At 35.4% G+C, this 14,979-nt stretch overlaps 1 protein-coding gene across 4 annotated transcripts in view; it reads right to left on the bottom strand.

Annotated features, from left to right (window-relative positions):
- Positions 1-483: 483 nt before the first annotated feature.
- Positions 484-14,979, bottom strand: part of CAMSAP2 (calmodulin regulated spectrin associated protein family member 2) — a 94,403-nt gene continuing 79,907 nt past the window's right edge. For 2 of the 4 annotated variants that reach the window (XM_075508192.1, XM_075508194.1), the window contains 7 exons: positions 12,552-14,763; positions 11,296-11,432; positions 10,518-10,738; positions 9,374-9,446; positions 7,221-7,336; positions 5,302-5,420; positions 484-3,778 (listed from right to left, as the gene is read on the bottom strand). In XM_075508192.1, coding sequence (XP_075364307.1) covers positions 3,473-3,778; positions 5,302-5,420; positions 7,221-7,336; positions 9,374-9,446; positions 10,518-10,738; positions 11,296-11,432; positions 12,552-14,763 — 3,184 coding nt within the window. In that variant the 3' untranslated portion in view covers positions 484-3,472. Of the gene's footprint in view, positions 3,779-5,301; positions 5,421-7,220; positions 7,337-9,373; positions 9,474-10,517; positions 10,739-11,295; positions 11,433-12,551; positions 14,764-14,979 lie in introns of all 4 variants that reach the window. The other 2 variants (XM_075508193.1, XM_075508191.1) reach the window with 1 other exon arrangement.

Genomic DNA, 14,979 nt, shown 5'->3' with positions numbered 1-14,979 from the left:
CGATACTATTTCTGTTCAAGATTGCACCACTAACAAGTACAAGTTATTTCACTAAAAGTCATATTGTTTATTGCTGTCTTGATGAAGATAAGACTTCAGTTTATCTTGAAAACCTTCCCATCTGAAACAATCCTATTACACCGACCAGTAAGTTTCTGTGGTTTTAGAACAATGGAAGCTAACCAGAGTACAAGAGTTTATCAGTTGACTTGCAACTGTGAAACTTACTTCTGAAGAGAACAGGGTAACACCACGTTGTCCTCAAGAATGACATGAGAAGCCTAATTCTTCAGTAGCCTCCCTCTGATAACATCAGAAAGCTAAATTATACATGAAAGTAAGACAAACATTGGGGAACAAAAGGAGAAACAAAAATGGTGCATATTTCCTACAATTTCTATGTTGCTGAAATACGAGAAGAAACAAGATTTAAACATTAATGTGAACTTTTTATAGTTTCATTTTGTGTTTAGATGTAAGCAAGAAAACAAAAAATGTACTTTTGGTGCCATGCTTTTATTTAAATGAAAGGAAAAAACTACACTGTACCACATAAGTAGCAATGACAATATTTTACAGCACAGCATTTGAAAAAATATGGAAGCTATGCTCCATAGAAGTGGACAAGTAAGCACACAATACACTGTACATTTTTCAACAGTGCTCATTAAATCATAATTAAATAGCTGAATTTGGCTTTAAACAGCCAAATAATAAAACCTAACAGTCAAACTAACATAAAAAAAAAAAAGATATTTCAGTAGCTATTATGACTGTTAGAATATGAAATTCTGCTCCAAAAACTAAGACAAGAGTTTGGCAATTCAGTCATAGCAACAATAATAATACCCCTGATGAAAGCACCAGTGTGTTCTGAAAAGGTCAGTGATAAATACTGGCCTTTATGGAAAGCTTCCTTTTTTAAATCTTTTTTCTTTTTTTTTTTTTTCTTTTTTTAAACATGATCCCAACCAAAGATCCACTGTAATTAGAAAATTTGCAGGCTTAAAAAGGAAAAGTGTATCTAGCTTTACTTTTCCTGTATTAAGTAAAACTTTATACTGCGAGCAATGAAATTTTCAACTGCATTATTCACATTCTACTTTTAGACATTGCACAAATCTGTAACCTGTTGACAAAGGTAAATTTCATAATACATTCAGATATATTTAAAATGACTCAAAGAATTCCTGTCATGTATTTAAGCTCACTTTGATTAGATTGCTGCGTGTGTCTCCATGGTGTTGCAAATCTTCAGTTACATCATAGTACAGATTTTAGAAATAAAAAGCCTCCCATGATAAATCTTCTCTTGAAGTTATTCACCATATGTGTATCAGTTAATTCCAACCTCCTGGTTTCTTGAATCACTGTATATTATATACAGTTTCATATTGTTATTCAAGATGTTCCTACAACGGTACTTGTAGGAACTGTCTAACAGGCAGAATGTGCAAACCCTCTTTCCCCTTTTTTAATATTATTTATAACCTATATACACAATATGTATACACTTGAAATATAAGAGTTACATATCCTGGTGATATACATGCAAACAGTAGGAATCAGCTAACCACAAATAGTTTTGAGCCACATACATATTAAACATGTATTTTAAAGTGTTTTTTCTTTTTTTACAGTTTTAACAAATATACATAAATATAAGAACATAAATTACAGTAAAACTGACAGCATTTTTGAGAAAATGTTTGTAACCCAGATGCATTGATGCCTAAGGCCTTATAATTTAAAAAAAGGACTGTTCTAAACTGCTTAATGACATCTCATTCCTGTGCATCTTTTATATAAGTAAATGAGCACATCATAGTAGTGAGGCATAGTTTCTCTCAAAGCAGTTTAATGAGAGAAATATGAACATAGTTTTAGTCTCCCCATGAAACAGAATGGACTACATACTTATAGTACAATACTGTCTTATGTTAATGTAGTTGTCACAACACTGAAACAGAACAGAATCACAAATCATTCAAGTCTTTTCCTGAGAATGAGATTTTTTTCCCCCAACAAATCCTCTGGTGTACATTATCAAAATAGCCACAGATTTAGGGGAGGCTTCAAGTTTGTAGTTTCTTTTTTTTTCAGAACAGTGCTATGTTAAAAGCAAATTATAAGAGAAACAAACACTGAAACGGAATAGTGATCTATAAAATAACAAAACACTGTTTTGAAATAAAATGCAGCCCTTTATAAATAATACTGAAATATGCCTAGAGTTTGTTTTTGTAAATGGTCATATTATAAATTTATTGAAATGTCATTTAGGCTTTTTTGCCATATGTATTTAAAATCACTAAGTGTCACAAGACATCATTGGTTAGATCATGTCAAGAAAACAATTTACTAAGACACACTGAAAATTATCAGATGTCTATTCCCTAGAAAATGGATTTAAGCCTGAGCAGGAAGGCAGGAAGAACAGACAGTGGCCTGGATCTTGAAATCAATGGGAATTAGATACACGACTTCTGAAAGATCTGTGACTTAGCGAATTCTGTGATTCTTCTGAATATCTTTAGTGTTCTGTCAGGCAAACATCAGGGATCTAGCTCTGAATGTTTCACAAGTTCCTATTCCTTCCTTGGAGAAGCAGTACCTGACCGTGTGCTCACTCTTCATCGGGAACAATGCAAAATAATGCACATTTGCTTGAACTGTTTTAGAGGTCTGCCAAGTCTTTTTACTTTGTATTTTAATGGTATAGTGAACATGCACACGGTCAGTAATTACATCTCAGATGGTAACTTACTGAAATAGGAATAATTGCATCACCTAACTATACCCTGAGTTGTTAAATAATTCATCTGAAGGAAACCTCAAGCAGTTCAAAGGTTTTTCCTTTACTGTTTAGTCTATAAGCAAATCAGTATTACTTAATTGAAAAAGAATTATAAATACTCAGGGGAATGAATCTTGATTTTGTTACAGCACACAATAATGATCTTGCAGAACAGACACATTCAGCTGTTCTTCAGTGACATACCACTCATCATTTAGTCTTTACTGTAAGTCAGTATGCAAAGTTCAATGGTATTGAGAATATTAAGAAGTATTTCTTTAGTGAAAGAAAAAATATTTCAAGACAAGCACAAATACAAACATATAAGGCAACAGATGTAAAAAAATGTAGTTTGAGTCACTAAAGAGGAACATTCAGTGCTTCAGTGTATCTAATCAAAATACAGAGCAAATATACTCTATATATTGTATTAGCACATACAAATCTCCACACAAGTCAAACATTTCTGTAATCACTCATAATTATTCACGTAAGCGATAATCTTCTGCACTCCTAAACACTGTGTTTACATTCCAGTTGGACATTATAATAGAACTTGGTGTCCAGTTTTAAGTTCTAAGAGTCTTGTTGGCAACTAGAAATCTATTTCCTATAGGCAGTAAAGATGAAGTGCAAGTTTATTATAATTGTCTGAAGCAAATTTTTTCCCATCTACTATGCCTTGGTGGGTAAAAGTTTCTTAGGAGTTACTGGTCTCTTGGTTTGCCACAAATGGCTGTGAATGGTAATTGCGTCAACACTGGCAGACAAAGTTTTAGCAGGTATGTGGCTAAATTGCTTCCTGTCAGAGTTGTATTTATACAGTCCCTCTATCATTTTCTTTGTGATAGATTTGGGACCTATTCCTGTTAATTTATTGATTTCTTCAGTATCAGGGCAGTACGTATACAGAGATCTGAACTGGCAGCCTGAATCCCGGAACAAGATTAAGAAATTATTGGCATCGGATTTTTCCATTTCCTTTAAAAGAAAGAAAGAAAAAGATTCACAATATGAATTTTGCATTGTAGGTAGAAAACACTCAAAATCATTGGATTGTCATTTTGAATTTTTTTTCTACCAGAGCTGAAACATATGTCTAACTAAAAGACCTTATTTTCAATCATTAGAATTTGCTAAGCTTCACCTATCTAAATTTTGATAAGGTAGCTAGCTATCTTTCTCAAGCAAAACCTTATTTATTTTAGACAATTTCAGCTATACTTGTTTAGTTGTACCTCAAGAACAGACATCCTAACAATTTTTTTGTAGACCAAATAAAAATTATTTGATCCATTTCATCAAGCAGGTCTAATAGCTGCAAGTTTGGGAACAGGAAATTTAGGTATGTCTACATATGCCTGAAAGATCCTCCAGTGCTAAAATGGGGTTTCAGTCATCCCTAAATCCATTCAAGTTTAGTCAAACCATGACATCAGTTGAAGTGTATTAAGCAAAGGTTCTTTATTAGCTGGAATCTTCAGATTCCTATTCCACCCAACACAGCTTCTACGGGACATATGCCCTGAACATGCACAGCTTCTACCAAGTGACATATGCTGCATCCTAGAGTTAAGCATGACCTTTTTACAGCTGTTCTTTCCTGAGATTTCTGGGGGTTATTATGCTCCCAGTTACTTGAACTGAAAGAGTTGTCTTGATTTCTCACTTGTTATTTCCAAAAAGTAGCCGGAAAGACAGAGAAGGCAGCATCTAGTCATGAATGCAGAAGAATTACGAAGAGAAGAAAGCACAATAAATACCGAAGTGAAATTTATTCTGGAAAAGGAATTAAATCCAGATTCCAAGTACCTCTGTTCTTTTTAATCTGCAAATCTATTTAATCTGTCAATTCTGTCACAGTTGGTAAAAGGAACAGTCCCATTACTCTCAACCCTCAGACTCCATGTTATTCCTTTTGCATGGAAACACACTGGTCCCTGAGTTCTCACCCTTACAATATTTGTGCACCTTCAGAAAGGTTCATACCAGCGTAAGAGAAAAGGCTGGAAGGCACCTTTCTGTAGTAGATAGTCCTGATTTTGCCCTACTGCTCGGGAACTGGAGAAAAGCCTAGGAGCGACGTATTTCAGTTCTTTCTGTTCATGACAGAGCTGTGCTTTAGTTCTAAAGGTCCTAATCCAAGGATCTGTATGTATAAGATGGATTTTTTTCATGTTACAGAAAACAAGTTTGTGAGCAAATTATAAAAGTCTACATATTGACGTTCCCATGTTAAACAAGCAGTAACTATTAATTAACATGTCAATTAATTCAGCTTCCTGTGCTACATGTACAATGCGACAGCTATTGTTTCTACAGTACTCAAGAACCTTTCTGTCTACACAGCAAGCAAGTCACAGAAGTTACTCAAGCCTTTCACTAAGAGCTGGCATAACCTGAGAAGATTCCTTTCCATATTTGCATTTATACTTGAATGTCTTCCTAATACCGACTGTAGTTTGACTTAGGTGTTTATGCTTTTAGGGGAAAAATACCCTTACCTCCAGTATCTTTTTCTTTTGACCTTCATTTACTTTTCCAGCCAAGCAGCAATGTGCCAGCGCGTTCTGAATTATATACTTATTCGATTTAGCACTGGGTTCTTTGAAGAGCTTTGGTCCTATGGAGGAGGAATGACAAATCAGCTAAGTTAATCAATAAACCAACAGTTTCTTTAAATGCTGTGAAGCACTTCTGGTATGGATCTTCTGCATGCATAAAAATACAAATCCATGAATAAAATAGAATTAGGCTAGAGACCACAAATTTCACAAACAAATAAAATGTCATTCTTTCAGCTGTTAGTGAATTTGCTTACAAATGTGTCTTTCATTATTAAATCATTATTATTGGCAGTCTTGGTAAATATATTTTCTCTCAGAGGATTTTTCTATGAACAACAAAACACTTTGCATTTTCTAACTAAAATTTCAGTCATCCAGGAGGGAGCAAATTCTTTCTTTTTCTTCATCTACACCTGTGATTTCAAGGGTGAGAGGTATAACAATGAAGCTGATGCAGTGCTTAGAGTAACTGTAGCCTGTCCACCCTGGAATTCCAGAAATGTTTTACCCCAAACCAGGGATAAAAGATCTGGCCTGACACTTGTAAGGTTGTTCTGTCTGTAAAAAGACTTGATTCATCTGGCTGAAGGCGAAATCTCCTCTGTTTTGATTTCTGAAATATATGCATACTTATATCAAGACCATTTGAAAAAACCAACACGTAAGTACCAATTCCAGGTCTTAGAAAGGAACATAATATACAAGCAATTACCAATTACGTTTGAGATTAAATCTCAGTTTGTCTATGCTTTGGGGAAAAAAGCCTAGAATCAACACAAATAAAGCTGTATGAAATCTGACTGACAGAGTGAAGATACTAAAACATGTGAAAAAAGCCTTCTGTTCAATTCCTAGGAACTGTATATGCCTTCATTTAAAAATAAGCTCTACATAATAATCATTAAAAGACAATCTTCAGCACTATGGGTCTTCAAGAGAAAACTCAGCAAGACCACCCAAGCAAAGTCTCGCTATCCCTCCTGTAATTTAATTTGACATGCATGTGGCACAAACTGACACAAACTGACTGAAGTTTCATGGTTTAAAAACAGGTAAGTACTTTCTGATTTTCAGAATGAACACTTTTCCTTTCCAGACTGTAATCACTTCAGTGGAAAGGAGGTAAGATTATTTTCTAAACACACATTTGTTTAGATGTTTGTCTCAGCAGAGACAGAGCTATGCAGGCCCATCAATCAAACCTGATATCCCTAAAAATTTATTGAAAATACCCAGCGTTGTTTTACTCTTTGTTTGGTAAAGTGATATTAGGTGGGCAAAAATGGAGCTTTTATAATCTTGATGATGCAAGGTCTTTGCAATATCCCATGCTATATATTTGGAGAAAAGAGATGAAGATACCATTATTATTTGGATTCATAATATAATAAAGAATTAGAAGTCAGATTGTAAGGTTTTTAATAAACCACAAAGGATCTGTCTGGAAACAAACGGCGCAAAATATTTAAATTCACATTACTAAGCAGATTTTTTTCCTGTTGCAATTTGGCTTTTTGGTTTTTGTAACTCTACTCTAAATTGAGCTTAAATTTCAACTATTATTGCCTTGCTAGAGAGACTACTGAAGTGCACAGTGACCTCTGAGCCCATTTGCTGTTCTGAGCCTAAGTGCAGTTTATTCTGGTTATCACAAATGCTACCGAGTCAGGTCTTTTATTTTGGATTTAAAATTTTAACCTTGTATTATTACCTTCTATTTTAAAAGAGGTGAAAGTAACATTTCTATGAAAGTGTCCTCAATCAAGTTTTAGGAGAACAAATAAAGATAACTGAAAACTTTTCATGCATAGAACTACTAATAGCCAGGTACTTTTCTGAAAATTGTTGTCACTGACCTGTATATTCTGTAGCAGAGGCAACTGAAGAAGTTGTAGATGCGTTTTCCCAGTCTTTTTCTCCATTACGACTGCCACACCGACTTGGAGATAGGAATCCTTCCACAGACTCAGACCTAAACATTAATTTTAAAATCTATTTAAAAAAATTATGGTGTTCAGCAGAGAAGCCTTGTAATACGAAAGGAAGGCAAACTGTATTAAGGTAGAACACAATGATTTGAACTGTAAACTATAAACCTAAATGCACAATATTTACAGAAGAAATTAACAGATAACTGAGTTCATGTTTTATATAAAGTATTTAGAGTGATGCAAGAAGTTGGTATTTAGGTGAGGTGGATGTTAGTAAGTTTTTGGGGCTACATCTGAGGGACAGAAACCTGATAGATATTCTAGGCTGTGGAATATTATTACTAAGTGGGAATTCAGGTTACTTTTACATTGGTACTAGCAAAACAATGTTATCTCATGTAGCAAACAAACCAGTTCTTGATAGAATGATGAATGTGAAGTAAAAATTTAGTTCATTTATACTTATCATTACAACAATTAGCAGTGAGAACTGCTGTATTTAAGACAGCAAAACAATTTCCTTTCTAATTTTTGTTTTCACAAGCAGTAACTTCTGGTGCTATAATTCTTCAGACTGTGTCCAGACTCAAATGTGAATTGTTTTGCATTTAAAGGTCTTGTTTTCTTAAATCGTTACAAGATATTTAAAGTTTTTTTGATTGTGGCTGCTGTAAAAGCCAGTCAAATTTTCAGCTTGGAATGAAAGGTTTTCTAACTGAGAAGAAAGGCACTACTAGCAAAGAATAAGGAAAAAAGTGGTATTATAATAACACTTATCTGTACACCAACTTCCAGTAAAATCAGTAGTAGATGAAAATTGAATTTATAATATATCCTACACCTTTTGTGATTAGCACCTGCGTGAAGGAGACCTCAAAGGTATCACTGAAATTCACTCAATGCCATCATCTAAAGACAATTCTGATGCAAGAAAACAGTGAAAGTATGGATCTAGAAAGATACTGAAAATTCTTTCAGTATGTTCAACTATGTTACTTTCAGCAGTTTGTACTGAATTTTATATTTTAAAAGTCTCAACCCCCTAAATCAAATCCAAAGCCAGAGAAGATGTACTGTTCATTACAAGCATACTACAGCACTGTACAACTAAAACTACATAGATAGGGGTCATCTCCTGTAAAGTCTGTGCAGATAAGCAACATCAAGCCTTTTCTAATAGCTAATATAGCTGGAATAAAACCCCTTCTCAATTAAAACTGATAATTTTTAAGAGATGACAAGAGATGTTAGGATATTTAGATAATTTTATTAAATTTTCTTATGTAATAACCAGAAAGTCAGTTCTCAAGACATCAAGAAAATTGAAAAGTCAACTGAAACCAGCTGCAGGCATGTCAGAGTTGATGAGTGATGCATAGTGGCCATGAAAACATGATGTGATATCGTAACATGTAGGACTCCTTATCAAACCCCTTTTCCTAGTTTGCCTTTCTTCCCTCCTTTCTTTCTATATGAAAAATTAGTATTTCTCTGAATATAATTAAGTAGTTACACAGAAATAATATTTTTCCTCTGAATTATAATATAGATTTCATCTATAAAATTAAGAATGTTCTGTTATTTTTATCTCTTTTTATTTCATTTTCAGGTGATTTTTAATGCAAAATAAATTCTGGTGTTTGGAAAAGGCTGAAGTCCTAGTGAACATTTAATACTTCCCTGTATAACTGCTAAGGGGGAAAAAAAAAACCAGAAAAGAAGCTTCTATGTTAAAAAAAGAAAAGAAGCTATGTAGCTGCATGTAGCATACAGGTTTAATAAAATATCCACAAGTTGAGACTTAAATACAAGTAGGTGAATTAAAGAGGCTGTGTGAATAGCATTTTGTTTTGACCTCATTTATAGCTGCCCAACTGGTTTACTTGGTAAAATTTGTGAAACAAACGATCATGGCTTGGTTCCTAATGCCTGACAGTGGAAACAATCAACATCTCAAATCAGGAAAACATACCTGTTCTTGGAGTACACAATATATACATGACTTCTTTAAAATTCATGCTAGTTTTATATAGCTGATTATCAAATTTTATTAAATGAAACAGTTATTTTAGCTTTACCTTGCTGTTCTCTTGCCTGACTGCACACTCTCATTGTCCCCTGTATTCAGCGATGCCAATGAAAGACTAGATACTGAAAAAACACGATAAAGCTGTGAACCTGGATAAAAACAAAGTTAAGGCTTATAAACCTATCCAAGAGTAGAGTCTGTTCATTAGACCCAACACCAGCATCAGAAAGTTGGTAAGAGCTTTTATATACGAGACTCTTACACCCATATATGATATACCTGCATGCATACGTGGTGCACTTCATCTGAACACTTGCTGACACCCAGCCATTTGCAGCCACCTGGGATGGTCTCAGACTAAGCATTAATGTGAAGCATGGACATGGGAATATTGGCACTATGCAAATCAAAGAATGCAATCAAAGTTAGTAAGTCCTCATGAAAGAAGGCTTAAGAGACTTAATTTAAAGCTTGGGATGGATTCTTGGAAGGTGTTAAGGGAATACTTTAAATTACACTGGAAGATGGAGGGAAGCAGCTAGAGAAAATGCAGCAGAACAACAAAGCTATACGATGCTGTAACAAAAAGGATCACTGAGCAGTCTTGTTACTTTTTTATGATTGTAAATTGGCAATACTTCTTCCAGTCGTTACTGCAGTTACGTGACATCTAAAAGAATGCTAAATCATTCCACATGATTGGTGTCGCTATGTTCATAAATATACACACAGTAGGTAAGTGAGCGAAATAGAAAAAAAACATGAAATACAAAAGTATCTTTTTACTTTAATTTTGTCTGTATTAGGCGGGAGTTTAAGTACTCTTACCTTATAATCACCATTTTATTTATTGATCTCTTATGTCCCAAATTTTTAAATTCATTCTTAGCTCTACAGGTGCAAGAAGAGATTAGTGAAGAATACAGGGCGTGTATGAAACTTGCAACGCACGTTGGTGCTTCCATTGGGTTTTCATACAGTTAACCTTTTTGTTTGTCGATATATGCATGCATGCATAGCAGGTAAGCAACATTCATCTTTTCATTTCTATAGGCAAATTTTGCTTTCCAGTTTGGTCACGTGCAGCTTCAATTTGGCACAAGACACTAATAAATGCACGTGCTTGTTAGTACCAAAAAACAAGCTGGTGTTTTAGCATGAACAGACTCTTTTTCCACATGAATATTTGTTACCTGGTGGACCTTTGATTGGCGTCTTAGGTGATTCAATATGATCTCTATGAATAGATTTTGGACGTGGCTTTTTTTGTTTGATTGAGAGGGAACGTGGCTTTATGACAGTATCCATTTCTTCCATAAGCTTTAGTTGTTTCCTTCTCATATATTCCTGCTTAATAAATTCTCGCCGTGCTCGTTCATCCTCCTTCTTCTGACGTTCTTCTTCTGTTTTGCGTCTAAAAATATTATCAGATAAATTCAGCAGTAGAAACTTTCCAAATTAACAGTTTTAGCTAGCACAGTGAGGACAACACAGCCATCAGATTTTTGGAACTTTAGAGTTCTCAGACATCAGTAAGAGGAACTTGCTTTTTTTACAATTTTCAGACAGTTTAAACTTTTTGGGATACCGTTACTAGTAAAATCAAAACCATGTTTATTAGCTTGACTGCTGTAACTGAGTGAGCATTGTGCCTTTGTGCAGAAAGAAGCCAAAAGTGATACGCTCTCCCTCAGAATATAAAGTGCAGGGCAGTGTAGTGCTCTGAGGAGCTTCACTCAGGCCAGCAGGGCTCATATGTTAAGCCTGAGCTACAGACTGATGCCACCTGCTGATTTTGCAGGACCAGCTGGCATGTGTCTTCAGGTGGGCTCCTCAGCACATCTGGCTCTAGGATTAAATATCTTGAATATTAAGATGCAGTTTTTTGACATGGAAGTTACACTTTTAACTAAACCAGACGTTTTTATGTTCACTGTTACTGATAATTTGGATCAGGACATGTAGTTTTACCTTGTCTCTTCCTTCTTATGTTCTAGTTCTGCTTCCAGCTGCTGCTTTCGAAGCAGAGTCTCTCTTTCCCTTCTCAAACGCTTCTCCAATAATGCTGCTCGTTTCATTGCCATATCATTTTCTGCCTTTTGATCATCCTAGCAGCAACATATTTGAAGGAAAAGGACCCAAAAATATTAAGATCTCTGAATTCAGCAACTGATTTTCCTAAGTCATTAGACACTTAATTCTGTACATTGGGTTGCAATATCCTAACATACTTTTGCAGTAGTTGAAATAAGTTTATTTTAAAAGATTTTTCTTAAGATTACTAAAAACTTTTCATAAAGAAATTTTTCCTTCCTAACTCAAACATAAAATTCAACACTGATATGAGAAAACTTGCTAAGTGAAATATTTTAGTTAAGAGTCAGATCCCACACTGCACAAACTTCTGTATTCAGCTTCGGAAGATTTTACGTGTATGGAGATGAAAGTAATTTATCACAAAAAACAATAACTATGCAGCATATAGAAGTAACTTCTGCTGATCAAACCAGGTGTTTTGTTAGAACTGAGGAATGCTTCCAGACAAGCAAGGCGTATTTCAGATACGTGATACAAGATTTTGGGGTATTCTAAGATGGAAATTCAAAATCTTGATGGCTTTCAGTGTCTAGACCACTCGCTTACAATGTGCATTATAGTTAAAAGCCTGTGTGAATATAACTCTTTAATAAGACAACAGGGAGTGCTCCCAAATACCAACTTCAAAAGGGAGTCTCTGAAGACTATACTTCCAAGAGAGGGAAAAAGGCTCTCCAAAGTGCAACTCAGAGAGATTCAACATTTTAAAAAATGCAGGCTGTTACTTCAAAAACTGCAGTACTTCAAAAACTTTTAGTTAAATTTAGGGGTGGGATGGGGAAGTGAGCATGAGATGTGAGCATGTTTAATTAAGGTCACCAAAGCTTATGTTAAAAATAAATCTACATTCAGCATGCATCTTCCTCACCAAAACCTCCAAGCACTCTTCCACAACTATGAATGGAAAGGGATACTCTGGCATGCTGAGAACTGTGGTATGGTAGAATCTCACCACTCCTATGATGCCAAATTAATCATCAAGTGCAAAAGATATGCTTGTACACTTAGAGTTGCAGAACCATCTGCTTTGACTTCAATGGAAAGTCATCACTGAGATCCATATCTGAATTAAGAAGCTCCCTTTCAAAGGAAGCTTAACAGCAGACATACACATCCATTATTTCTCTTACCTTAAAAAAGAATCCACAACACACTTTCTGGTCATCCTCAAATTGTTCTCTATCACTCTCACCTTCATATTTCTCAACAGATACTTCAGTTTTTTCTGGTGGCTTCAAATCTGATAGGGAAACTTCAATTAAGTTAGCTGTTTTGGGAGCTGGTGTTGGTAAAATCGGTTGACTTAGCTGATCTTCATTTGGGGTGAGGCAGACAGTTTCTGTGATAGGCTGAGATAATACTTCAGAAACATTAGATTCAATAGGCTTAATCTCCTTTTCCTCCAACTTCTGTTCACACTGTTTCAGCAATTTTGGTCCTTCTTCTTTTGCTACCTCTTCTGTAGGCTTGACTTCCTTCAAAAGATTTCCCCTTAACTGAGGTTCACCTATATGTTCACCATCATCTCCAAAGCAAACAAATGACCTAGTCTGAATAGGGACCTGACTTGGAGAAAATCTCCTCAAACGGGGAAGACTATCCACAGACCGTGGGGCAGTCAAGGTACGATTTAGAGGTGTTATTTTCAGTTCATTTGGCCTAGGAGTCCTTTGCATTTTAATGTGAAAAGAGGCATTCTTCCTGTTGGAAGACTGTGGAGATTGATGTGTAGAGCGAGGAGATTCTTGTGAGAAAGGTGCAACGGGAGATGGAGTTCCCATTTGCCTTGATGAAGACTTAAAGTCCCGAATCTGCTTCTGAGGAGAAGGCTGAGGAGGAGAAATAACCCAAGCCTGTTGCTCTCTCATCTGCATCAACATCTCCTGTTGAAGGGATAGACGTTGCATTTCTTGTTGTAGAAAGTGTAGGGAAGAGTTTAGTTTTTCAATAGATTTTGTATATTCTAAGATATCTCCTTCATTAAAATTTTCTTCTGAGGGGCTTGCTAAATTCCATTGCTTTTCAGCATCCATAGGAGTAGCAGGAGATTTTAACCATTTGCTATGAGAGTTTTCAGGGTTTTCTTTTATTAATTCTGAAGTCTTACTAGGTTGTTCATCTGACTTTTGAGTTTCTTTTTCTTTCAACCGATTACTGTCAGTGAATACCCTCTCATCTTCAGCTCCTGCTGCTTCTTCTCGGAGAGGTGATACTCCATCACCTTTCTTTTTCACAACATTAAGAAATGCTGTTCTTCCCATTTTCTGCCGCTGCTTCGTGAATGCAGCTTCAACTTTCTTCTTCTGTGCTTCAATGGCTCGCCTCTTTTCCTCTAGCTTCATCCTAAGATGTACCATTTCAGAAGCCAGTAACTGCGTAGTGTCTCTTCCTTGAGGAACAGATGCCTCCTCAGGAATATGAGTCCAAGCAACCACATGAGGGATGTTCAGCTCAGAACCTTCTGGTGTGGTTTTCTGAGAACTGCTTCCACTGCTTCTACTATCTGTGTGATTCAACTTCCTGAATTTCTGCTCTGCAAAGCTAGTCATTTTAACCCCCGAACTTGAGGAAGCACTGCTGCCTGCCTGTGATTTAGTACTTACTGAGCTGGGACAGGGACTTAATTGATCTCTGTGATTGCTAGCTCGCATGTCATAATCCTGGAGAAATTTAGATGGTTCTTCCATGTCAGAGTCCATGCTTACAGTATAATCTCTCAAAGAAGAATCCTCATCCATTGTCTCTGGTATATCTTCTGAAGGGACATGTATTCCGGTATCTACTTCTGTATTGTCAGTCACAGGACTTAGAGCACCTTTTGTGTCTGTAATTATATCAGGAGTAGACTGATTTGGTTTAATGTTTGAATTCAAGATGCTCATTTCCTGATTGTGAAGAAAGAACCCATTTGTAATTTGGTCTGGCTGGATAACTCTGGGAGATTTTTCAGTGTCATGAATTATCTGCAAAGCCTCTTCAATGCTTGGTGTCTCAATCTGATTGCCAAAATCATCCAAGACTGCCCTGTTTTGCAGAGCTCCATTTGGAAACCTGTAGTGGCTGGTCTCATTGGCATTTTTTTGATTTGTGTTAAGAGACTGATTGGCCTTTGTGTCTTTATGAGGTATCATGTCCTTTTCCTCTTCAATATCTTGATTTTCCTCTTCTCCATTTACTGGTTTGAAGGACAGATTTTTTCTAATATGCTTTGGCATGCGGTTGATGTTTAGTGTAAGGCCTTCATTGCTCACAGATCTAGTCATTCCTCTATTTGGAGTAGATACTGGAATGCTTTTTTCTTTGTCAAAAGAAATGTCAAATGAAACTCCATGTAATGATGACCTAATAGAGATTAGAATAAAGGAAATAACTGAGCAACTCATGATTAATAATAATGAAATACTCACATTCCGTTTTTAAAATTATTTTAAGATTGTAGTATTAAAGGCACTGTTAGGTGTACTGTATTTTGCCTAGCTTCAAATGTAATATAATAATAAATATTAAAATATATTTTATATATTTATATTTATTATAAATAAAAATGCACAATAAAAT

This window comes from Mycteria americana, chromosome 7, assembly GCF_035582795.1.
Source record: "Mycteria americana isolate JAX WOST 10 ecotype Jacksonville Zoo and Gardens chromosome 7, USCA_MyAme_1.0, whole genome shotgun sequence".
NCBI lineage: Eukaryota > Metazoa > Chordata > Aves > Ciconiiformes > Ciconiidae > Mycteria > Mycteria americana.
Note: the sequence above shows the minus strand (reverse complement) of the source record. Positions and strands in the feature narration are given on the sequence as shown.